Below are 25,831 nucleotides of genomic sequence, written 5' to 3'. Positions count from 1 at the left end.
CATGTTGGAGACCCTCGAAGTCTGTGCCTTCAGTGAAAGGGCAGACTTGGAGAAACCCCCCACCTGCATCAGGAGATGGTGAGAAAGCGTATTTGTTTCTGCCTGGGCTCTGAATAAATCTATGACCCAGCCCTCCTCCACTCTATGCCTCTGTTTTTTGTGTGGTTGGGATCTCAACTCACCCTGTTTCTATGGTCCAGCAACCTCTTAGTGGAGAAATTAACGTAAAAGTTGTTTCTGGTTGGTGATATTCTTAGGGACACTTTTTGGTAGTCTAGATGAGAGATGGAGTGGTGGCAGTGGGGACAGAAACAGAAGAACGAATGACTGTATGTAGGGAGCAGGGCAGGAAGAAGACCCTTGCAGACTGATGTCTTGAGAACTGAGGGTAAGTGAGGACTCCTAGGACTGGAGGAGCAGGAGGGGGTGGTTGGCTGGAAAGAGGTGACCACTTCTGGTGAGCATGTTGAGTTCGAAAAACTGGCTAGCCGTGATCAGAATAAGCAGCTGGACCGCAGATATCCAGATGAGTCTCCTCCAAGGGGTACCTTTTGAATACAAGGGCTGTCTTTTGGTGTGTCTTTGACTGTCTTCACTGGCTGCCTTCATGTGCCCGAGTGGTTAAATTGGCTTGCTTCCCTTTTCACCTCGTGTTCTTGGAGGCCACTTAAGGAATAATTAGAAACTCGATGTATTGGGAGGCATGTTGTAAGAGCCATTGTCAAAGCCGGTGGTTGATGACAGGTGATACGTGACAGCATCTATGCAACAGTGACCAATGCATACACCTGTGTGATCACCACCCCATATAGGATGGAACCTTTGGAACGTTTCTATGACCATAGAAAGTTCTCTTCTGCCTCTTCCCAGTGAATCCCCACCCCGCCCCTGCCACAAGTAAACATTTGGTACCGATTTCTATCACTATAGATTAATTTGGCCTATGACTTTATATAAATGTAACACTAGGGAACGTGCAGGCAGTCCTCGGGTTACAAACATCTGACTTCTGTACAATCTGTAGTTACGAACCAACTGCCTTAAAGCCTATTATATTAGAAATTTGAGGTACACACAGTGGTTCATAATAACAAACAGGCGCTACTTTGTGACAGGCATCAAAACGTTATTACTGTGATCACAGTATTATTATGTTAAAGATGTTTTAGCGTATCTGGAGGTGTTCCTTTAATGTCCTTTATGCATAGAAAGGTAAGCTATACACTAAGACATTTGACTAGCTGACGTTAGATACGCACCCTACCTAACAAATTCCACTTACAGACGCTCAGGAACGGAACTCGTTTGTAATCTGGAGACTGCCTGTATTCTTCTCCGTCTGGCGTCCTTCGTACAGCATCCTGTCTGTGACAGTCTCCATGCTGTGGTTGCATCAGTAATTCAATTTTACTGCTGGGCAGTATTCCGTTGTACGTTCATACCATAATTTGTTTACCCCTTCACCTGTTGATGGACGTTTGAGCTGTTTCCAGTTTGGGGGTATTATAAGTTACTCTGAACGTTCACATGTAAGTCTTTTTGTAAACATACATCATCATTTTTCTTGGGTAAATACCTAGGAGTGGAATTGCTGGGTCATAGGTTGATGTATGTTAAGCTTCAAATACGAAAATGTTGGTTTTCCAAAGTGGATGTTAAGTATTCGTACAGCTCTTCCCAGCAATGTGTGAATTCCAGTTCTGAGTCTTTGCTAATACTTAGTATGAGAAGTGGTATAAAACCCATTGCCGTCGGGTTGATTCTGACTCATAGCGACCCTCTGGTACAGAGTAGAACTGCTCCATAGGGTTGTGGTTTTAATTTGCATTTCTCTGATAACTAATGATGTTGAACATCGTCTTCTGTGCTTTTATCCTCTTTTGAAGTGTCTGTTCAAATCTGTTGCCTGTTTTCTTAAAATTAGGTTGTTGCCACCTTATTCCTAAGTTGTAGGAGTTCATTATTTTGGATGAAAGACTGTTGTCAGACATGTGTACTGTAAACACTCTCTTAGAATTTTTGCCTTTTCCCTATAATTTCTTCTAGCAGTCTTATCCTATTAGCTTTTATATTTAGGTCTAGGATTCATTTCAAATACATTTTTCTGTATGGTGTAAGGTAGAGGTTGAGGTTATTGTTTATTTATTTTCCGTACAGATATCTAATTGATTCAGCACTATTGTTTTAAAAAAAGACTATCCTTTTCCCATTGTCTTACCTTAGTGAAAATGTCAGAAATCAGTTTGCCAAGTGTTGGCCCTTTTCTGGACTCTGTATTCTGTCTCGTTGTTGTGTTTATCTGAGCACAGTTTTTATTTTGGCTGACTTTAGAGAGCATGACTCCCTCCCCACCCACAGCCCCATGGCCTTTCTTTCTCAGGGGCTCAGGTGGACCAGTCTGTCTTCGAAGAGCTCATCAAGGAGCACCTCCCCGAGCTGGCGGAGCACATAAATGACCTCTCCGCCTTGGCGTCCATTTCTCTCTCGTGGTTCCTGACTCTCTTCCTCAGCATCATGCCTTTAGAGAGTGCGGTGAATGTTGTTGACTGCTTCTTCTATGACGGGATCAAAGCCATTTTCCGGCTGGGGCTGGCTGTGCTGGAAGCCAACGCCGGGGACCTCTGCAGCAGCAAGGACGACGGCCAGGCTTTGATGATCCTAAGCAGGTGGGTTCTGACCACCTGCTTCTGTGGCACACGGGACAGAGCGGGCAGCAGCTGGTACTCTGGGAGACCTCAGGAGGAGCAGCAGCAGGTGCCCAGCAGGGCCATCGCTGCCGAGCTTTTTCAGATCCACTCTGCCACTGCCCTCCTGTCACCCTTTGGCCTCGCCAGAGCCAGTCTGCCATGTGGCAGTCACCAGTGTGTAGTGAAGTCTGCCATCTGCCCTCACTCCTCTCCACCAAGTAAGAGCATCCAGGAAGAGAGGGCTGTGATGTTTTTCTTCAAGAAGATTCAAATGTCTTGTGAGTCTAGAAGGGCTCACCATGCCTTCAATGGGGAGAACTCCGGGAAACGTTGGCTCCAGCAGAGACTGGATGTCTCACGCATTTTATGTGTAGGAGCTGGTGTGTTGCAAGGAAAGAAAAGTCATTCTTGGCTTAGGAATAAACCCTGGTTCTCTCAGAGCTGAGGGCAAGTTGGATGACATTTAAAAGGGCGATTCCCTTTAAGAATGGGGGCAGTGATGGTTCAGTTGTAGAATTCTCACCTTCCGCAGCGGGAGACCAGAATTCCGTTCCTGGCCAGTGTACCTCAGGTGCAGCCTCCACCTGTCTGTCAGTGCAGTGGAGGCTTGCATGTTGCTATGATGCTGAACAGGTTTTAGTGGGGCTTTCAGACCAAGGCAGACTAGGAAGAAAAGCCTGGCAATCTATTTTCAAAAATTATTATTAGGTGCCATCGAGTTGGTTCCAACTCATAGCAACCCTCTGTACAACAGAATGAAACACTGCCCGGTCCTGTGCCATGCTCACAATCCTTACTATGCTTGAGCCCGTTGTTGCAGCCACTGTGTCAGTCCATCTCGTTGAGGGTCTTCCTTTTTTTTGCTGACCCTCTACCAAGCATGATGTCCTTCTCCAGGGACTGTTCCCTCCTGATAACATGTCCAAAGTACAAAAATTAGCCAAAGAAAACCCTGTGGATCATAAAGACCCTATCTCCAACTGATGACAGGGATGACGCAGAACCAGGCAGTGTTTTGTTTGGTTGTGAACAGGGTTGCTGTGAATCAGGAGCCAAGTGAACAGCAGCTAACAGCAGCATCCCTTTAAGAATACGATGGAGGCTTGAAATGGCACATATGCACAGAATTTTGTAGTTTATTTCACTAGAGAATCATGAACTCCAGAAACGTGTCCTTGGTGCCCAGGTTGACAAGCCTGGCTTTACGGGCATCTCTCTTTTTCTCTAAAATGAGGGCATTAATTACCATCTTGCCTTTCTCACCTGGTGTGTGGAGTCAAATGAGCTGTGTAGGAAAGTGCTTCAAAGTGCATAAAGCTCCCCAAGGTAGGCGGTGTCCTGTGGTTCCCAGTCAAGGATAGCCATTGCCATAGAGTAGATTCTGACTAATAGTGACCCTATGGGACAGAGTAGAACTGCCCCATAGAGTTTCCAAGGAGTGGCTGGTGGATTCGAACTGCTGACCTTTTGGTTAGCAGCCGAGCTCTTAAGCACTACACCACCAGGGCTCCAGATGAGGATAAACCTGCGCCTTTACGTGGGTGTTGTGCTCAGGTTTCTAGATCACATTAAGAATGAGGAGAGTCCCGGGCCCTCAGCTGGCAGCCATCATGCCTTTTTCTCCGACGACCAGGAGCCCTGCCCTGTGACTGACATTGCTGACTTGATCCGGGACTCCTACGAGGTAACTAGAGCCTGCCCCCCATGCCCTCCACGTCCCCACCTCCGTCCCTGGGGAGCTTTTTTGGTAGATGGGCTCTGAGGGAGGATTCCCGGGTGATTTCTTGTTTCTGTTTTTACACAGAAAGGGATTCTGTAAGTGAGTGAACCCTTGTTTCCCTGCAGAAATTTGGGGACCATTCTGTGGAGCAGATTGAGCACCTTCGCTGCAAACACAGGATCAGGGTTCTCCAAGGCCACGAAGACACCACAAAGCAAAACGTGGTGAGCAGGGGCTTCTCAGAGTGGCTGCTTCCGTAGTCAGGAGTTTACCTGGGAGAGGGGTGTGCGTGCCCCTTTTGGTCACGTGATGTAAGAATGCCAGCTCCTTTTGCATTGAGTTAAAAACATAAGGGGGGTGACTCAGTGTACAAACAGCATCGGGTATGGAATCAGATGGAGTGTGAGCACATTAACCACTCTGAGCCTCAGTTTTCCCATCAGTAAAATGGGGATACGAATACCTCCCACATAGGTTAATGAGGTGTGATGTATACAATGCCTAGCACAGATAGCCTGCAACAGGGGCCAGTTGTTATTCAGAAGGAAATTCCCACCCAGCTGGCTTTTCAGCTCCCATTAGAATGTAAACCATTTGTCCTGAGGCACTATTGTGTGAATTAAAGGTTGAGGATGAAACCTGGGAAAGAGGCCATAAAGCGATATCTTTGTGTCAGAAAGGACCAGAAGCTGCTCCGGTGGAGCCGTTCCACAGGGAGTCACTGTCACAGCACGGCCAGTGCCCCAGACTGGGAGGAAAGCTTTATGCCGCCCTCTTATCCTTCCTGGCCTAGAACTCACTCCATCACTGTTCATTCTTTCCTGAAGCTTCGTGTTGTTATCCCGGAAGTCTCTATTCTTCCCGAAGACTTAGAGGAACTCTACGACTTATTCAAGGTATGGAAATCGGGGAAGATGAGGGAGCGACAGGCCTGGAGCCAGGCCAGAGCCCATGCTGCCCAGCCAGCCCTGGGCTGAGAGTAGGCAAATCCACCCAGCTCGGCCCCGGGCCTGTTCTGGGGCAGCAAGAGCTGACGCTGCCTGCGCCTGCCAGCTCTGTCTTACCCATGTCCACTTGCTTCTACAGAGAAGCTTCACAACCTCACCCCTCTATCAGCAGCTCTCAGATGGTCTGAACACGCTGCCTGGCACCCAGACCACGGCCAAACACCTGGGAGAAAGAGGGCAGGGTGTTCTCTGGGTGGCCAGGCAGGCTTTGCATGGCCCATGCTCAGCCGCTTCTGCCTGCACTTCTCTGAGGGTCTAGTGCTGGTGATCCATACCTGCTCGGCTGCCCTCTGCTCTGATAAGCATGGTACCAAGCTCCCGGGCCAGCAACCTTTATTGAAATTATCACATATTTTTTAATTACTCATCTAATTACAGTAATGTATACATGTTTTTGTATTTGTGTGGCTGGTGTGCATGCGCATTTTATACTCTATTTTCCCTTTCTTCTGTTATTAACACATTTCCATGTTGCTTATATAGCCCTGCTGGCTCAGTGGCTAAGAGCTCACTTGCTAACCAAAAGGTCGGCTGTTCGAATCCATCAGCTGCTCCTTGGAAACCTTATGGGGCAGTTCTACTCTGTCCTATAGGGTCACTGTGAGTCGGAATTGACTCGACAGCAACGGGTTTCGGTTTTATGTAACCTTTTGTAGTCTTTATCATACTGGTAACACTTAATATATTAAATCATATTTCTAATAGTTGAACATTTAGGTGGATTCCCAGGTTTTGGTATTTAAAGCACCCTGCAAAGAACATCATCAAACATTTTGCTAGAAATTTTCTTGCTTGAAACAGTAAATAAAAATGGGAGTGGAGGGGCAGATGCATGGACCCACTGTTGATACCCTGAGAGTGAAGGAGGAGGAAAAATTGGAGAAAACAAGTGCAACATTGAAGAGAGTACGGTCTCTGGTGATGGAGAGATTTGGGAAAGGTTAATGGTGATGGCTGGACGGCATGACAGACGTGACTAACGTCACCCATTGGTACATGGGAAGGTTGTTGAGATGGCCAATGTTTTGTTACCTATATATTTACCACAATAAAAGCTAATTATTAAAAAAAAAAAAAAAAAGTAACAGAAGCAGCACCACTCCTGGGGGAACTCAGCCTCTTTCACCTTTGAACTCAAATTGCCAAAATCACTGAAGTAGAAACACCCAGCGCTTTGGGTCCTCGTCAAGCAGAGCTCGGGGTGCTGGAAGCCATCGCGTACCTGGGGGCGCGCTGCTCTGCCGCCTCTAAGGTGGTTTGTCAGGGTCCGTATTTCCTGTATCCGCATTTGTGATGAGCAGAACGTGTGGCCAGACCGGCTCAGGCCCCGGCTCCCGTTAAGGTCGCCTGTTCACAAGCTTTATCGTTTCTTTTGTTGCATGAAGATAAAATACGAAATCGAAGGTTACTAGGTGTCCCATCCCCCAGCCTCTCTTGGGCCTTCAAGGAGGAGAAATAGGGAATTCTGGGAACAAACGAGCAGGTAAACAAATGATGTGTTTTGAAGCTTCAAGTCTTTCATTTATTTAGTGCTTTTCTAATAAAAAAAAAAAATTAAGTATAAATACCAAAAAAAAAAAAAAAGACCCAAAATTCTGTAAATACAAGATATTTTTCAAAACGCACTTCCAAAGGAAATTTAGGTAAAATAACCAAGTGGCCCAGTTGGGTTTGTGCACCGGGGTGCCTGCCGTACACACCCACCTCAACACCCCGCTCCCTCCTAGCCCCGGCTCCGGCGTTACGGCCACTGCCAGCCTTCCCAGAGTGTCCCATTCCCCCACAGGCCTGCCTCTGAACTTCCCTAGTCGGACGTCACGTGTTTCCATACTTGCTCGAGTACTGAGGAGCCCTGGTGGGGCAGTCGTTAAAGGGTTCGACTGCCAACCGGAACGTCGGTGGTTCCAAACCAGCAGCGAAGGCGGCAGGCTGCTTCCGTCAAGACTGACAGCCTTGGGAACCTGTGGGGTCGCTGTGGGCTGGGACCGGCTTGAGCCGTGGGCGTGGGGTCTAAGTATTGTGGACCATGACACTTTCTCTTTGGGCTTTACATGTACCTCTTGTCTTTTGAACCAGAATTTCCTTTTCTCAAGGGAAGGGGCCACATAGAAATGCCCTTAAAATGTTTTATAAATATGTGATAGATTCTTAAAGAAATTGTTGTACTGTGGTAAAAATATGTATGATAAAATATTTGCCATTTCAACATGTCAGTGATGTCATGCAGCCATTACCGTTGCCTGTATTTCAGACGATTCCACCCCCCTTAACAGGAGCTCAGCGCGCCTAAGTGATGGTAGCTCCTCTTCCACCGTGGTGACCACCAGTACACTTGTGTCTCTATGTATTTGCCGATTCTAGATATTTCCTTTAAATGGGTTGTACGATATTTATCCTTGGGTGACTGACTTGTTTCATTCAACGTGATGTTTGTAAGGTTCATCCATGTGGTAGCATTATCAGAGCTTCGTTTTTCTTTATCACTGAGTAATACTCTGTTGCATGTATATACCATATTCTGTGTATCCATTCATCTGTTGATTGCATCTTCTGGCAATTGTGAATGGTGCTGCAATGAGCGTTGGTATGGTGGGTTCTTCTTTTTTAATAATGTTTTATTGTGTTTTCAGTGAAGGTTTACATAGCAGTTTAGGTTCCCATTTAACATTTTCTACACAGGTTGTTCAGTGATTGGTTACATTCTTCACAACATGTGAACATTCTCATTATTTCCATTCTGGTTGCTCCATTTCCATTAACATAGTTTCCCTGCCCCTTACATTCTCGTCTTTGTTTTAAAGTAACTATTGACCGTTTGGTCTCCTTGATGATTTTTAAGGAGCACAGTACTTACAGATGATATTGTTTTTTTTTTGTGAATCAGTCTGTCATTTAGCTAAAAGGTGACCTCGAGGGCGAGTTCCAGTTCACATTTAAAGAGTTGGTGTGATGGTCCTTAATAAGGAGTCGGTGCCTTAACTTCATTCATTCTGTCCTTAGGCCTGGACTGTACAGGCATGAACGTTCTTCCTGTTAACAAGAAACAGCTCTGATTGTCTTCTTTAAATCCTTTTTCTAGTAGAAGTGAACAATGTGATTGGTGCTTAATGAAACGGATTTTTACTGTTAAAGTAATCCTTTCAATTCCCTAGATTCAGGTTTGTGATGTTTCCTACTCTTTGAAATTAACAACAGCTTCAATCATTTTATGCTCCGAGTAGGGTGTGAACAGTATAAATTCAGACTCTGTGCGATAACAACTCCCAGACACACCCTGCAGCAGTGGTGTGAACAGTATAAATTCAGACTCTGTGCAGTGACAACTCCCAGACACACGGTGCAGCAGTGGTGTGAACAGTATAAATTCAGACTCTGTGCAGTGACAACTCCCAGACACACGGTGCAGCAGTGGTGTGAACAGTATAAATTCAGACTCTGTGCAGTGACAACTCCCAGACACACGGTGCAGCAGTGGTGTGAACAGTATAAATTCAGACTCTGTGCAGTGACAACTCCCAGACACACCCTGCAGCAGTGGTGTGAACAGTATAAATTCAGACTCTGTGCAGTGACGACTCCCAGACACACGCTGCAGCAGTGGTGTGAACAGTATAAATTCAGACTCTGTGCAGTGACGACTCCCAGACACACCCTGCAGCAGTGGTGTGAACAGTATAAATTCAGACTCTGTGCAGTGACAACTCCCAGACACACCCTGCAGCAGTGGTGTGAACAGTATAAATTCAGACTCTGTGCAGTGACGACTCCCAGACACACGGTGCAGCAGTGGTGTGAACAGTATAAATTCAGACTCTGTGCAGTGACAACTCCCAGACACACCCTGCAGCAGTGGTGTGAACAGTATAAATTCAGACTCTGTGCAGTGACAACTCCCAGACACACGCTGCAGCAGTGGTGTGAACAGTATAAATTCAGACTCTGTGCAGTGACAACTCCCAGACACACCCTGCAGCAGTGGTGTGAACAGTATAAATTCAGACTCTGTGCAGTGACAACTCCCAGACACACGGTGCAGCACTGGTGTGAACAGTATAAATTCAGACTCTGTGCAGTGACAACTCCCAGACACACCCTGCAGCAGTGGTGTGAACAGTATAAATTCAGACTCTGTGCAGTGACAACTCCCAGACACACGCTGCAGCAGTGGTGTGAACAGTATAAATTCAGACTCTGTGCAGTGACAACTCCCAGACACACCCTGCAGCAGTGGTGTGAACAGTATAAATTCAGACTCTGTGCAGTGACAACTCCCAGACACACGGTGCAGCAGTGGTGTGAACAGTATAAATTCAGACTCTGTGCAGTGACGACTCCCAGACACACGCTGCAGCAGTGGTGTGAACAGTATAAATTCAGACTCTGTGCAGTGACGACTCCCAGACACACCCTGCAGCAGTGGTGTGAACAGTATAAATTCAGACTCTGTGCAGTGACAACTCCCAGACACACGGTGCAGCAGTGGTGTGAACAGTATAAATTCAGACTCTGTGCAGTGACGACTCCCAGACACACGCTGCAGCAGTGGTGTGAACAGTATAAATTCAGACTCTGTGCAGTGACGACTCCCAGACACACGCTGCAGCAGTGGTGTGAACAGTATAAATTCAGACTCTGTGCAGTGACGACTCCCAGACACACGCTGCAGCAGTGGTGTGAACAGTATAAATTCAGACTCTGTGCAGTGACGACTCCCAGACACACGCTGCAGCAGTGGTGTGAACAGTATAAATTCAGACTCTGTGCAGTGACGACTCCCAGACACACGCTGCAGCAGTGGTGTGAACAGTATAAATTCAGACTCTGTGCAGTGACGACTCCCAGACACACGCTGCAGCAGTGGTGTGAACAGTATAAATTCAGACTCTGTGCAGTGACGACTCCCAGACACACCGTGCAGCAGTGGTGTGAACAGTATAAATTCAGACTCTGTGCAGTGACGACTCCCAGACACACGGTGCAGCAGTGGTGTGAACAGTATAAATTCAGACTCTGTGCAGTGACGACTCCCAGACACACGCTGCAGCAGTGGTGTGAACAGTATAAATTCAGACTCTGTGCAGTGACGACTCCCAGACACACCCTGCAGCAGTGGTGTGAACAGTATAAATTCAGACTCTGTGCAGTGACGACTCCCAGACACACGGTGCAGCAGTGGTGTGAACAGTATAAATTCAGACTCTGTGCAGTGACGACTCCCAGACACACGCTGCAGCAGTGGTGTGAACAGTATAAATTCAGACTCTGTGCAGTGACGACTCCCAGACACACGCTGCAGCAGTGGTGTGAACAGTATAAATTCAGACTCTGTGCAGTGACGACTCCCAGACACACGCTGCAGCAGTGGTGTGAACAGTATAAATTCAGACTCTGTGCAGTGACGACTCCCAGACACACGCTGCAGCAGTGGTGTGAACAGTATAAATTCAGACTCTGTGCAGTGACGACTCCCAGACACACCGTGCAGCAGTGGTGTGAACAGTATAAATTCAGACTCTGTGCAGTGACGACTCCCAGACACACGCTGCAGCAGTGGTGTGAACAGTATAAATTCAGACTCTGTGCAGTGACGACTCCCAGACACACCGTGCAGCAGTGGTGTGAACAGTATAAATTCAGACTCTGTGCAGTGACGACTCCCAGACACACGCTGCAGCAGTGGTGTGAACAGTATAAATTCAGACTCTGTGCAGTGACGACTCCCAGACACACCCTGCAGCAGTGGTGTGAACAGTATAAATTCAGACTCTGTGCAGTGACAACTCCCAGACACACGGTGCAGCAGTGGTGTGAACAGTATAAATTCAGACTCTGTGCAGTGACGACTCCCAGACACACGCTGCAGCAGTGGTGTGAACAGTATAAATTCAGACTCTGTGCAGTGACGACTCCCAGACACACGCTGCAGCAGTGGTGTGAACAGTATAAATTCAGACTCTGTGCAGTGACGACTCCCAGACACACGCTGCAGCAGTGGTGTGAACAGTATAAATTCAGACTCTGTGCAGTGACGACTCCCAGACACACGCTGCAGCAGTGGTGTGAACAGTATAAATTCAGACTCTGTGCAGTGACGACTCCCAGACACACGCTGCAGCAGTGGTGTGAACAGTATAAATTCAGACTCTGTGCAGTGACGACTCCCAGACACACGCTGCAGCAGTGGTGTGAACAGTATAAATTCAGACTCTGTGCAGTGACGACTCCCAGACACACCGTGCAGCAGTGGTGTGAACAGTATAAATTCAGACTCTGTGCAGTGACGACTCCCAGACACACGGTGCAGCAGTGGTGTGAACAGTATAAATTCAGACTCTGTGCAGTGACGACTCCCAGACACACGCTGCAGCAGTGGTGTGAACAGTATAAATTCAGACTCTGTGCAGTGACGACTCCCAGACACACCCTGCAGCAGTGGTGTGAACAGTATAAATTCAGACTCTGTGCAGTGACGACTCCCAGACACACGGTGCAGCAGTGGTGTGAACAGTATAAATTCAGACTCTGTGCAGTGACGACTCCCAGACACACGCTGCAGCAGTGGTGTGAACAGTATAAATTCAGACTCTGTGCAGTGACGACTCCCAGACACACGCTGCAGCAGTGGTGTGAACAGTATAAATTCAGACTCTGTGCAGTGACGACTCCCAGACACACGCTGCAGCAGTGGTGTGAACAGTATAAATTCAGACTCTGTGCAGTGACGACTCCCAGACACACGCTGCAGCAGTGGTGTGAACAGTATAAATTCAGACTCTGTGCAGTGACGACTCCCAGACACACCGTGCAGCAGTGGTGTGAACAGTATAAATTCAGACTCTGTGCAGTGACGACTCCCAGACACACGCTGCAGCAGTGGTGTGAACAGTATAAATTCAGACTCTGTGCAGTGACGACTCCCAGACACACCGTGCAGCAGTGGTGTGAACAGTATAAATTCAGACTCTGTGCAGTGACGACTCCCAGACACACGCTGCAGCAGTGGTGTGAACAGTATAAATTCAGACTCTGTGCAGTGACGACTCCCAGACACACGCTGCAGCAGTGGTGTGAACAGTATAAATTCAGACTCTGTGCAGTGACGACTCCCAGACACACGCTGCAGCAGTGGTGTGAACAGTATAAATTCAGACTCTGTGCAGTGACGACTCCCAGACACACGCTGCAGCAGTGGTGTGAACAGTATAAATTCAGACTCTGTGCAGTGACGACTCCCAGACACACGCTGCAGCAGTGGTGTGAACAGTATAAATTCAGACTCTGTGCAGTGACGACTCCCAGACACACCCCGCAGCAGTGGTGTGAACAGTATAAATTCAGACTCTGTGCAGTGACGACTCCCAGACACACGCTGCAGCAGTGGTGTGAACAGTATAAATTCAGACTCTGTGCAGTGACGACTCCCAGACACACGCTGCAGCAGTGGTGTGAACAGTATAAATTCAGACTCTGTGCAGTGACGACTCCCAGACACACCCCGCAGCAGTGGTGTGAACAGTATAAATTCAGACTCTGTGCAGTGACGACTCCCAGACACACCCCGCAGCAGTGGTGTGAACAGTATAAATTCAGACTCTGTGCAGTGACGACTCCCAGACACACGCTGCAGCAGTGGTGTGAACAGTATAAATTCAGACTCTGTGCAGTGACGACTCCCAGACACACCCCGCAGCAGTGGTGTGAACAGTATAAATTCAGACTCTGTGCAGTGACGACTCCCAGACACACCCCGCAGCAGTGGTGTGAACAGTATAAATTCAGACTCTGTGCAGTGACGACTCCCAGACACACCCTGCAGCAGTGGTGTGAACAGTATAAATTCAGACTCTGTGCAGTGACGACTCCCAGACACACGCTGCAGCAGTGGTGTGAACAGTATAAATTCAGACTCTGTGCAGTGACGACTCCCAGACACACCCCGCAGCAGTGGTGTGAACAGTATAAATTCAGACTCTGTGCAGTGACGACTCCCAGACACACCCTGCAGCAGTGGTGTGAACAGTATAAATTCAGACTCTGTGCAGTGACGACTCCCAGACACACGCTGCAGCAGTGGTGTGAACAGTATAAATTCAGACTCTGTGCAGTGACGACTCCCAGACACACCCCGCAGCAGTGGTGTGAACAGTATAAATTCAGACTCTGTGCAGTGACGACTCCCAGACACACCCCGCAGCAGTGGTGTGAACAGTATAAATTCAGACTCTGTGCAGTGACGACTCCCAGACACACCCCGCAGCAGTGGTGTGAACAGTATAAATTCAGACTCTGTGCAGTGACGACTCCCAGACACACCCTGCAGCAGTGGTGTGAACAGTATAAATTCAGACTCTGTGCAGTGACGACTCCCAGACACACGCTGCAGCAGTGGTGTGAACAGTATAAATTCAGACTCTGTGCAGTGACGACTCCCAGACACACCCCGCAGCAGTGGTGTGAACAGTATAAATTCAGACTCTGTGCAGTGACGACTCCCAGACACACCCTGCAGCAGTGGTGTGAACAGTATAAATTCAGACTCTGTGCAGTGACGACTCCCAGACACACGCTGCAGCAGTGGTGTGAACAGTATAAATTCAGACTCTGTGCAGTGACGACTCCCAGACACACGCTGCAGCAGTGGTGTGAACAGTATAAATTCAGACTCTGTGCAGTGACGACTCCCAGACACACCCCGCAGCAGTGGTGTGAACAGTATAAATTCAGACTCTGTGCAGTGACGACTCCCAGACACACCGTGCAGCAGTGGTGTGAACAGTATAAATTCAGACTCTGTGCAGTGACGACTCCCAGACACACGCTGCAGCAGTGGTGTGAACAGTATAAATTCAGACTCTGTGCAGTGACGACTCCCAGACACACCCTGCAGCAGTGGTGTGAACAGTATAAATTCAGACTCTGTGCAGTGACGACTCCCAGACACACGCTGCAGCAGTGGTGTGAACAGTATAAATTCAGACTCTGTGCAGTGACGACTCCCAGACACACGCTGCAGCAGTGGTGTGAACAGTATAAATTCAGACTCTGTGCAGTGACGACTCCCAGACACACCCCGCAGCAGTGGTGTGAACAGTATAAATTCAGACTCTGTGCAGTGACGACTCCCAGACACACCCTGCAGCAGTGGTGTGAACAGTATAAATTCAGACTCTGTGCAGTGACGACTCCCAGACACACGCTGCAGCAGTGGTGTGAACAGTATAAATTCAGACTCTGTGCAGTGACGACTCCCAGACACACGCTGCAGCAGTGGTGTGAACAGTATAAATTCAGACTCTGTGCAGTGACGACTCCCAGACACACGCTGCAGCAGTGGTGTGAACAGTATAAATTCAGACTCTGTGCAGTGACGACTCCCAGACACACGCTGCAGCAGTGGTGTGAACAGTATAAATTCAGACTCTGTGCAGTGACGACTCCCAGACACACCCTGCAGCAGTGGTGTGAACAGTATAAATTCAGACTCTGTGCAGTGACGACTCCCAGACACACGCTGCAGCAGTGGTGTGAACAGTATAAATTCAGACTCTGTGCAGTGACGACTCCCAGACACACCCTGCAGCAGTGGTGTGAACAGTATAAATTCAGACTCTGTGCAGTGACGACTCCCAGACACACGCTGCAGCAGTGCCTTGGGAACTCAGTAAACACGTTCTCAGTACTGGTCAGTGATGTTCCTTCATGATTGCTGGCTCATTGTGCCATGGAGAGCACTTGGTTTCTCTTTTTGATATCATTTTGCGTGCTTCTATGTAGTGGGTAAAACTTTTGTTTTCTGTTCTTGTTTTCGAAAACAGACTTCTATTTTCAAAATTTAATTGAAAAACACAAAACAAAGAAAAAATAACTATACCTACTCTCGGCATTGAAAACAAAACAAACACTTTCAAAGCAAGAAATGAAAGCGCCTCACCCTGGCCGCCCCTGAACCCCACCTTGCGCAGGGGACTGCTAACAATATGGCAGCTACCTTTCCTGAACCCCACCTTGCGCAGGGGACTGCTAACAATATGGCAGCTACCTTTCCTGAACCCCACCTTGCGCAGGGGACTGCTAACAATATGGCAGCTACCTTTCCTGAACCCCACCTTGCGCAGGGGACTGTTAACAATATGGCAGCTACCTTTCCTGAGCCCCACCTTGCGCAGGGGACTGCTAACAATATGGCAGCTACCTTTCCTGAACCCCACCTTGCGCAGGGGACTGTTAACAATATGGCAGCTACCTTTCCTGAACCCCACCTTGCGCAGGGGACTGTTAACAATATGGCAGCTACCTTTCCTGAACCCCACCTTGCGCAGGGGACTGCTAACAATATGGCAGCTACCTTTCCTGAACCCCACCTTGCGCAGGGGACTGTTAACAATATGGCAGCTACCTTTCCTGAACCCCACCTTGCGCAGGGGACTGCTAACAATATGGCAGCTACCTTTCCTGAACCCCACCTTGCGCAGGGGACTGTTAACAATATGGCAGCTACCTTTCCTGAGCCCCACCTTGCGCAGGGGACTGCTAACAATATGGCAGCTACCTTTCCTGAACCCCACCTTGCGCAGGGGACTGTTAACAATATGGCAGCTACCTTTCCTGAACCCCACCTTGCGCAGGGGACTGTTAACAATATGGCAGCTACCTTTCCTGAGCCCCACCTTGCGCAGGGGACTGCTAACAATATGGCAGCTACCTTTCCTGAAACCCACCTTGCGCAGGGGACTGCTAACAATATGGCAGCTACCTTTCCTGAACCCCACCTTGCGCAGGGGACTGTTAACAATATGGCAGCTACCTTTCCTGAACCCCACCTTGCGCAGGGGACTGCTAACAATATGGCAGCTACCTTTCCTGAACCCCACCTTGCGCAGGGGACTGTTAACAATATGGCAGCTACCTTTCCTGAGCCCCACCTTGCGCAGGGGACTGCTAACAATATGGCAGCTACCTTTCCTGAACCCCACCTTGCGCAGGGGACTGTTAACAATATGGCAGCTACCTTTCCTGAACCCCACCTTGCGCAGGGGACTGTTAACAATATGGCAGCTACCTTTCCTGAGCCCCACCTTGCGCAGGGGACTGCTAACAATATGGCAGCTACCTTTCCTGAACCCCACCTTGCGCAGGGGACTGTTAACAATATGGCAGCTACCTTTCCTGAACCCCACCTTGCGCAGGGGACTGTTAACAATATGGCAGCTACCTTTCCTGAACCCCACCTTGCGCAGGGGACTGCTAACAATATGGCAGCTACCTTTCCTGAACCCCACCTTGCGCAGGGGACTGTTAACAATATGGCAGCTACCTTTCCTGAACCCCACCTTGCGCAGGGGACTGCTAACAATATGGCAGCTACCTTTCCTGAACCCCACCTTGCGCAGGGGACTGTTAACAATATGGCAGCTACCTTTCCTGAGCCCCACCTTGCGCAGGGGACTGTTAACAATATGGCAGCTACCTTTCCTGAACCCCACCTTGCGCAGGGGACTGTTAACAATATGGCAGCTACCTTTCCTGAACCCCACCTTGCGCAGGGGACTGCTAACAATATGGCAGCTACCTTTCCTGAACCCCACCTTGCGCAGGGGACTGTTAACAATATGGCAGCTACCTTTCCTGAACCCCACCTTGCGCAGGGGACTGTTAACAATATGGCAGCTACCTTTCCTGAACCCCACCTTGCGCAGGGGACTGCTAACAATATGGCAGCTACCTTTCCTGAACCCCACCTTGCGCAGGGGACTGTTAACAATATGGCAGCTACCTTTCCTGAACCCCACCTTGCGCAGGGGACTGCTAACAATATGGCAGCTACCTTTCCTGAACCCCACCTTGCGCAGGGGACTGTTAACAATATGGCAGCTACCTTTCCTGAGCCCCACCTTGCGCAGGGGACTGCTAACAATATGGCAGCTACCTTTCCTGAACCCCACCTTGCGCAGGGGACTGTTAACAATATGGCAGCTACCTTTCCTGAGCCCCACCTTGCGCAGGGGACTGTTAACAATATGGCAGCTACCTTTCCTGAACCCCACCTTGCGCAGGGGACTGTTAACAATATGGCAGCTACCTTTCCTGAACCCCACCTTGCGCAGGGGACTGTTAACAATATGGCAGCTACCTTTCCTGAACCCCACCTTGCGCAGGGGACTGTTAACAATATGGCAGCTACCTTTCCTGAACCCCACCTTGCGCAGGGGACTGTTAACAATATGGCAGCTACCTTTCCTGAACCCCACCTTGCGCAGGGGACTGTTAACAATATGGCAGCTACCTTTCCTGAGCCCCACCTTGCGCAGGGGACTGTTAACAATATGGCAGCTACCTTTCCTGAACCCCACCTTGCGCAGGGGACTGTTAACAATATGGCAGCTACCTTTCCTGAACCCCACCTTGCGCAGGGGACTGTTAACAATATGGCAGCTACCTTTCCTGAACCCCACCTTGCGCAGGGGACTGTTAACAATATGGCAGCTACCTTTCCTGAACCCCACCTTGCGCAGGGGACTGTTAACAATATGGCAGCTACCTTTCCTGAACCCCACCTTGCGCAGGGGACTGTTAACAATATGGCAGCTACCTTTCCTGAGCCCCACCTTGCGCAGGGGACTGTTAACAATATGGCAGCTACCTTTCCTGAACCCCACCTTGCGCAGGGGACTGTTAACAATATGGCAGCTACCTTTCCTGAACCCCACCTTGCGCAGGGGACTGTTAACAATATGGCAGCTACCTTTCCTGAGCCCCACCTTGCGCAGGGGACTGTTAACAATATGGCAGCTACCTTTCCTGAACCCCACCTTGCGCAGGGGACTGTTAACAATATGGCAGCTACCTTTCCTGAACCCCACCTTGCGCAGGGGACTGTTAACAATATGGCAGCTACCTTTCCTGAGCCCCACCTTGCGCAGGGGACTGTTAACAATATGGCAGCTACCTTTCCTGAACCCCACCTTGCGCAGGGGACTGTTAACAATATGGCAGCTACCTTTCCTGAACCCCACCTTGCGCAGGGGACTGTTAACAATATGGCAGCTACCTTTCCTGAGCCCCACCTTGCGCAGGGGACTGTTAACAATATGGCAGCTACCTTTCCTGAACCCCACCTTGCGCAGGGGACTGTTAACAATATGGCAGCTACCTTTCCTGAACCCCACCTTGCGCAGGGGACTGTTAACAATATGGCAGCTACCTTTCCTGAACCCCACCTTGCGCAGGGGACTGTTAACAATATGGCAGCTACCTTTCCTGAACCCCACCTTGCGCAGGGGACTGTTAACAATATGGCAGCTACCTTTCCTGAACCCCACCTTGCGCAGGGGACTGTTAACAATATGGCAGCTACCTTTCCTGAACCCCACCTTGCGCAGGGGACTGTTAACAATATGGCAGCTACCTTTCCTGAACCCCACCTTGCGCAGGGGACTGTTAACAATATGGCAGCTACCTTTCCTGAACCCCACCTTGCGCAGGGGACTGTTAACAATATGGCAGCTACCTTTCCTGAACCCCACCTTGCGCAGGGGACTGTTAACAATATGGCAGCTACCTTTCCTGAACCCCACCTTGCGCAGGGGACTGTTAACAATATGGCAGCTACCTTTCCTGACCCCACCTTGCGCAGGGGACTGTTAACAATATGGCAGCTACCTTTCCTGAACCCCACCTTGCGCAGGGGACTGTTAACAATATGGCAGCTACCTTTCCTGAACCCCACCTTGCGCAGGGGACTGTTAACAATATGGCAGCTACCTTTCCTGAACCCCACCTTGCGCAGGGGACTGTTAACAATATGGCAGCTACCTTTCCTGAACCCCACCTTGCGCAGGGGACTGTTAACAATATGGCAGCTACCTTTCCTGAACCCCACCTTGCGCAGGGGACTGTTAACAATATGGCAGCTACCTTTCCTGAACCCCACCTTGCGCAGGGGACTGTTAACAATATGGCAGCTACCTTTCCTGAACCCCACCTTGCGCAGGGGACTGTTAACAATATGGCAGCTACCTTTCCTGAACCCCACCTTGCGCAGGGGACTGTTAACAATATGGCAGCTACCTTTCCTGAACCCCACCTTGCGCAGGGGACTGTTAACAATATGGCAGCTACCTTTCCTGAACCCCACCTTGCGCAGGGGACTGTTAACAATATGGCAGCTACCTTTCCTGAACCCCACCTTGCGCAGGGGACTGTTAACAATATGGCAGCTACCTTTCCTGAACCCCACCTTGCGCAGGGGACTGTTAACAATATGGCAGCTACCTTTCCTGAACCCCACCTTGCGCAGGGGACTGTTAACAATATGGCAGCTACCTTTCCTGAACCCCACCTTGCGCAGGGGACTGTTAACAATATGGCAGCTACCTTTCCTGAACCCCACCTTGCGCAGGGGACTGTTAACAATATGGCAGCTACCTTTCCTGAACCCCACCTTGCGCAGGGGACTGTTAACAATATGGCAGCTACCTTTCCTGAACCCCACCTTGCGCAGGGGACTGTTAACAATATGGCAGCTACCTTTCCTGAACCCCACCTTGCGCAGGGGACTGTTAACAATATGGCAGCTACCTTTCCTGAACCCCACCTTGCGCAGGGGACTGTTAACAATATGGCAGCTACCTTTCCTGAACCCCACCTTGCGCAGGGGACTGTTAACAATATGGCAGCTACCTTTCCTGAACCCCACCTTGCGCAGGGGACTGTTAACAATATGGCAGCTACCTTTCCTGAACCCCACCTTGCGCAGGGGACTGTTAACAATATGGCAGCTACCTTTCCTGAACCCCACCTTGCGCAGGGGACTGTTAACAATATGGCAGCTACCTTTCCTGAACCCCACCTTGCGCAGGGGACTGTTAACAATATGGCAGCTACCTTTCCTGAACCCCACCTTGCGCAGGGGACTGTTAACAATATGGCAGCTACCTTTCCTGAACCCCACCTTGCGCAGGGGACTGTTAACAATATGGCAGCTACCTTTCCTGAACCCCACCTTGCGCAGGGGACTGTTAACAATATGGCAGCTACCTTTCCTGAACCCCACCTTGCGCAGGGGACTGTTAACAATATGGCAGCTACCTTTCCTGAACCCCACCTTGCGCAGGGGACTGTTAACAATATGGCAGCTACCTTTCCTGAACCCCACCTTGCGCAGGGGACTGTTAACAATATGGCAGCTACCTTTCCTGAACCCCACCTTGCGCAGGGGACTGTTAACAATATGGCAGCTACCTTTCCTGAACCCCACCTTGCGCAGGGGACTGTTAACAATATGGCAGCTACCTTTCCTGAACCCCACCTTGCGCAGGGGACTGTTAACAATATGGCAGCTACCTTTCCTGAACCCCACCTTGCGCAGGGGACTGTTAACAATATGGCAGCTACCTTTCCTGAACCCCACCTTGCGCAGGGGACTGTTAACAATATGGCAGCTACCTTTCCTGAACCCCACCTTGCGCAGGGGACTGTTAACAATATGGCAGCTACCTTTCCTGAACCCCACCTTGCGCAGGGGACTGTTAACAATATGGCAGCTACCTTTCCTGAACCCCACCTTGCGCAGGGGACTGTTAACAATATGGCAGCTACCTTTCCTGAGCCCCACCTTGCGCAGGGGACTGTTAACAATATGGCAGCTACCTTTCCTGAACCCCACCTTGCGCAGGGGACTGTTAACAATATGGCAGCTACCTTTCCTGAACCCCACCTTGCGCAGGGGACTGTTAACAATATGGCAGCTACCTTTCCTGAACCCCACCTTGCGCAGGGGACTGTTAACAATATGGCAGCTACCTTTCCTGAACCCCACCTTGCGCAGGGGACTGTTAACAATATGGCAGCTACCTTTCCTGAACCCCACCTTGCGCAGGGGACTGTTAACAATATGGCAGCTACCTTTCCTGAACCCCACCTTGCGCAGGGGACTGTTAACAATATGGCAGCTACCTTTCCTGAACCCCACCTTGCGCAGGGGACTGTTAACAATATGGCAGCTACCTTTCCTGAACCCCACCTTGCGCAGGGGACTGTTAACAATATGGCAGCTACCTTTCCTGAACCCCACCTTGCGCAGGGGACTGTTAACAATATGGCAGCTACCTTTCCTGAACCCCACCTTGCGCAGGGGACTGTTAACAATATGGCAGCTACCTTTCCTGAACCCCACCTTGCGCAGGGGACTGTTAACAATATGGCAGCTACCTTTCCTGAACCCCACCTTGCGCAGGGGACTGTTAACAATATGGCAGCTACCTTTCCTGAACCCCACCTTGCGCAGGGGACTGTTAACAATATGGCAGCTACCTTTCCTGAACCCCACCTTGCGCAGGGGACTGTTAACAATATGGCAGCTACCTTTCCTGAACCCCACCTTGCGCAGGGGACTGTTAACAATATGGCAGCTACCTTTCCTGAACCCCACCTTGCGCAGGGGACTGTTAACAATATGGCAGCTACCTTTCCTGAACCCCACCTTGCGCAGGGGACTGTTAACAATATGGCAGCTACCTTTCCTGAACCCCACCTTGCGCAGGGGACTGTTAACAATATGGCAGCTACCTTTCCTGAACCCCACCTTGCGCAGGGGACTGTTAACAATATGGCAGCTACCTTTCCTGAACCCCACCTTGCGCAGGGGACTGTTAACAATATGGCAGCTACCTTTCCTGAACCCCACCTTGCGCAGGGGACTGTTAACAATATGGCAGCTACCTTTCCTGAACCCCACCTTGCGCAGGGGACTGTTAACAATATGGCAGCTACCTTTCCTGAACCCCACCTTGCGCAGGGGACTGTTAACAATATGGCAGCTACCTTTCCTGAACCCCACCTTGCGCAGGGGACTGTTAACAATATGGCAGCTACCTTTCCTGAACCCCACCTTGCGCAGGGGACTGTTAACAATATGGCAGCTACCTTTCCTGAACCCCACCTTGCGCAGGGGACTGTTAACAATATGGCAGCTACCTTTCCTGAACCCCACCTTGCGCAGGGGACTGTTAACAATATGGCAGCTACCTTTCCTGAACCCCACCTTGCGCAGGGGACTGTTAACAATATGGCAGCTACCTTTCCTGAACCCCACCTTGCGCAGGGGACTGTTAACAATATGGCAGCTACCTTTCCTGAGCCCCACCTTGCGCAGGGGACTGTTAACAATATGGCAGCTACCTTTCCTGAGCCCCACCTTGCGCAGGGGACTGTTAACAATATGGCAGCTACCTTTCCTGAACCCCACCTTGCGCAGGGGACTGTTAACAATATGGCAGCTACCTTTCCTGAACCCCACCTTGCGCAGGGGACTGTTAACAATATGGCAGCTACCTTTCCTGAACCCCACCTTGCGCAGGGGACTGTTAACAATATGGCAGCTACCTTTCCTGAACCCCACCTTGCGCAGGGGACTGTTAACAATATGGCAGCTACCTTTCCTGAACCCCACCTTGCGCAGGGGACTGTTAACAATATGGCAGCTACCTTTCCTGAACCCCACCTTGCGCAGGGGACTGTTAACAATATGGCAGCTACCTTTCCTGAACCCCACCTTGCGCAGGGGACTGTTAACAATATGGCAGCTACCTTTCCTGAACCCCACCTTGCGCAGGGGACTGTTAACAATATGGCAGCTACCTTTCCTGAACCCCACCTTGCGCAGGGGACTGTTAACAATATGGCAGCTACCTTTCCTGAACCCCACCTTGCGCAGGGGACTGTTAACAATATGGCAGCTACCTTTCCTGAACCCCACCTTGCGCAGGGGACTGTTAACAATATGGCAGCTACCTTTCCTGAACCCCACCTTGCGCAGGGGACTGTTAACAATATGGCAGCTACCTTTCCTGAACCCCACCTTGCGCAGGGGACTGTTAACAATATGGCAGCTACCTTTCCTGAACCCCACCTTGCGCAGGGGACTGTTAACAATATGGCAGCTACCTTTCCTGAACCCCACCTTGCGCAGGGGACTGTTAACAATATGGCAGCTACCTTTCCTGAACCCCACCTTGCGCAGGGGACTGTTAACAATATGGCAGCTACCTTTCCTGAACCCCACCTTGCGCAGGGGACTGTTAACAATATGGCAGCTACCTTTCCTGAACCCCACCTTGCGCAGGGACTGTTAACAATATGGCAGCTACCTTTCCTGAACCCCACCTTGCGCAGGGGACTGTTAACAATATGGCAGCTACCTTTCCTGAACCCCACCTTGCGCAGGGGACTGTTAACAATATGGCAGCTACCTTTCCTGAACCCCACCTTGCGCAGGGGACTGTTAACAATATGGCAGCTACCTTTCCTGAACCCCACCTTGCGCAGGGGACTGTTAACAATATGGCAGCTACCTTTCCTGAACCCCACCTTGCGCAGGGGACTGTTAACAATATGGCAGCTACCTTTCCTGAACCCCACCTTGCGCAGGGGACTGTTAACAATATGGCAGCTACCTTTCCTGAACCCCACCTTGCGCAGGGGACTGTTAACAATATGGCAGCTACCTTTCCTGAACCCCACCTTGCGCAGGGGACTGTTAACAATATGGCAGCTACCTTTCCTGAACCCCACCTTGCGCAGGGGACTGTTAACAATATGGCAGCTACCTTTCCTGAACCCCACCTTGCGCAGGGGACTGTTAACAATATGGCAGCTACCTTTCCTGAACCCCACCTTGCGCAGGGGACTGTTAACAATATGGCAGCTACCTTTCCTGAACCCCACCTTGCGCAGGGGACTGTTAACAATATGGCAGCTACCTTTCCTGAACCCCACCTTGCGCAGGGGACTGTTAACAATATGGCAGCTACCTTTCCTGAACCCCACCTTGCGCAGGGGACTGTTAACAATATGGCAGCTACCTTTCCTGAACCCCACCTTGCGCAGGGGACTGTTAACAATATGGCAGCTACCTTTCCTGAACCCCACCTTGCGCAGGGGACTGTTAACAATATGGCAGCTACCTTTCCTGAACCCCACCTTGCGCAGGGGACTGTTAACAATATGGCAGCTACCTTTCCTGAACCCCACCTTGCGCAGGGGACTGTTAACAATATGGCAGCTACCTTTCCTGAACCCCACCTTGCGCAGGGGACTGTTAACAATATGGCAGCTACCTTTCCTGAACCCCACCTTGCGCAGGGGACTGTTAACAATATGGCAGCTACCTTTCCTGAACCCCACCTTGCGCAGGGGACTGTTAACAATATGGCAGCTACCTTTCCTGAACCCCACCTTGCGCAGGGGACTGTTAACAATATGGCAGCTACCTTTCCTGAACCCCACCTTGCGCAGGGGACTGTTAACAATATGGCAGCTACCTTTCCTGAACCCCACCTTGCGCAGGGGACTGTTAACAATATGGCAGCTACCTTTCCTGAACCCCACCTTGCGCAGGGGACTGTTAACAATATGGCAGCTACCTTTCCTGAACCCCACCTTGCGCAGGGGACTGTTAACAATATGGCAGCTACCTTTCCTGAACCCCACCTTGCGCAGGGGACTGTTAACAATATGGCAGCTACCTTTCCTGAACCCCACCTTGCGCAGGGGACTGTTAACAATATGGCAGCTACCTTTCCTGAACCCCACCTTGCGCAGGGGACTGTTAACAATATGGCAGCTACCTTTCCTGAGCCCCACCTTGCGCAGGGGACTGTTAACAATATGGCAGCTACCTTTCCTGAACCCCACCTTGCGCAGGGGACTGTTAACAATATGGCAGCTACCTTTCCTGAACCCCACCTTGCGCAGGGGACTGTTAACAATATGGCAGCTACCTTTCCTGAGCCCCACCTTGCGCAGGGGACTGTTAACAATATGGCAGCTACCTTTCCTGAACCCCACCTTGCGCAGGGGACTGTTAACAATATGGCAGCTACCTTTCCTGAACCCCACCTTGCGCAGGGGACTGTTAACAATATGGCAGCTACCTTTCCTGAGCCCCACCTTGCGCAGGGGACTGTTAACAATATGGCAGCTACCTTTCCTGAACCCCACCTTGCGCAGGGGACTGTTAACAATATGGCAGCTACCTTTCCTGAACCCCACCTTGCGCAGGGGACTGTTAACAATATGGCAGCTACCTTTCCTGAGCCCACCTTGCGCAGGGGACTGTTAACAATATGGCAGCTACCTTTCCTGAACCCCACCTTGCGCAGGGGACTGTTAACAATATGGCAGCTACCTTTCCTGAGCCCACCTTGCGCAGGGGACTGTTAACAATATGGCAGCTACCTTTCCTGAGCCCCACCTTGCGCAGGGGACTGTTAACAATATGGCAGCTACCTTTCCTGAACCCCACCTTGCGCAGGGGACTGTTAACAATATGGCAGCTACCTTTCCTGAACCCCACCTTGCGCAGGGGACTGTTAACAATATGGCAGCTACCTTTCCTGAACCAATACTATCTCTCTATG

At 50.1% G+C, this 25,831-nt stretch overlaps 1 protein-coding gene across 10 annotated transcripts in view; it reads left to right on the top strand.

Annotated features, from left to right (window-relative positions):
• Positions 1 to 25,831, top strand: part of TBC1D8 (TBC1 domain family member 8) — a 183,190-nt gene that overhangs the window by 126,140 nt on the left and 31,219 nt on the right. For 9 of the 10 annotated variants that reach the window (XR_010317894.1, XR_010317893.1, XR_010317892.1 and 6 more), the window contains exons 12-15: positions 2,381 to 2,666; positions 4,242 to 4,371; positions 4,533 to 4,631; positions 5,235 to 5,303. Coding sequence is in view for 7 of the 10 variants with exons in the window: in XM_064268498.1 (XP_064124568.1) it covers positions 2,381 to 2,666; positions 4,242 to 4,371; positions 4,533 to 4,631; positions 5,235 to 5,303 (584 nt within the window). In the remaining 3 variants the exon portion in view is untranslated. Of the gene's footprint in view, positions 1 to 2,380; positions 2,667 to 4,241; positions 4,372 to 4,532; positions 4,632 to 5,234; positions 5,304 to 7,200; positions 7,377 to 25,831 lie in introns of those variants that run through there. The other variant, XM_064268502.1, reaches the window with a different exon arrangement.

This window comes from Loxodonta africana, chromosome 15, assembly GCF_030014295.1.
Source record: "Loxodonta africana isolate mLoxAfr1 chromosome 15, mLoxAfr1.hap2, whole genome shotgun sequence".
Lineage (NCBI taxonomy): Eukaryota > Metazoa > Chordata > Mammalia > Proboscidea > Elephantidae > Loxodonta > Loxodonta africana.
This window is presented reverse-complemented; position numbering and strand designations above follow the sequence as displayed.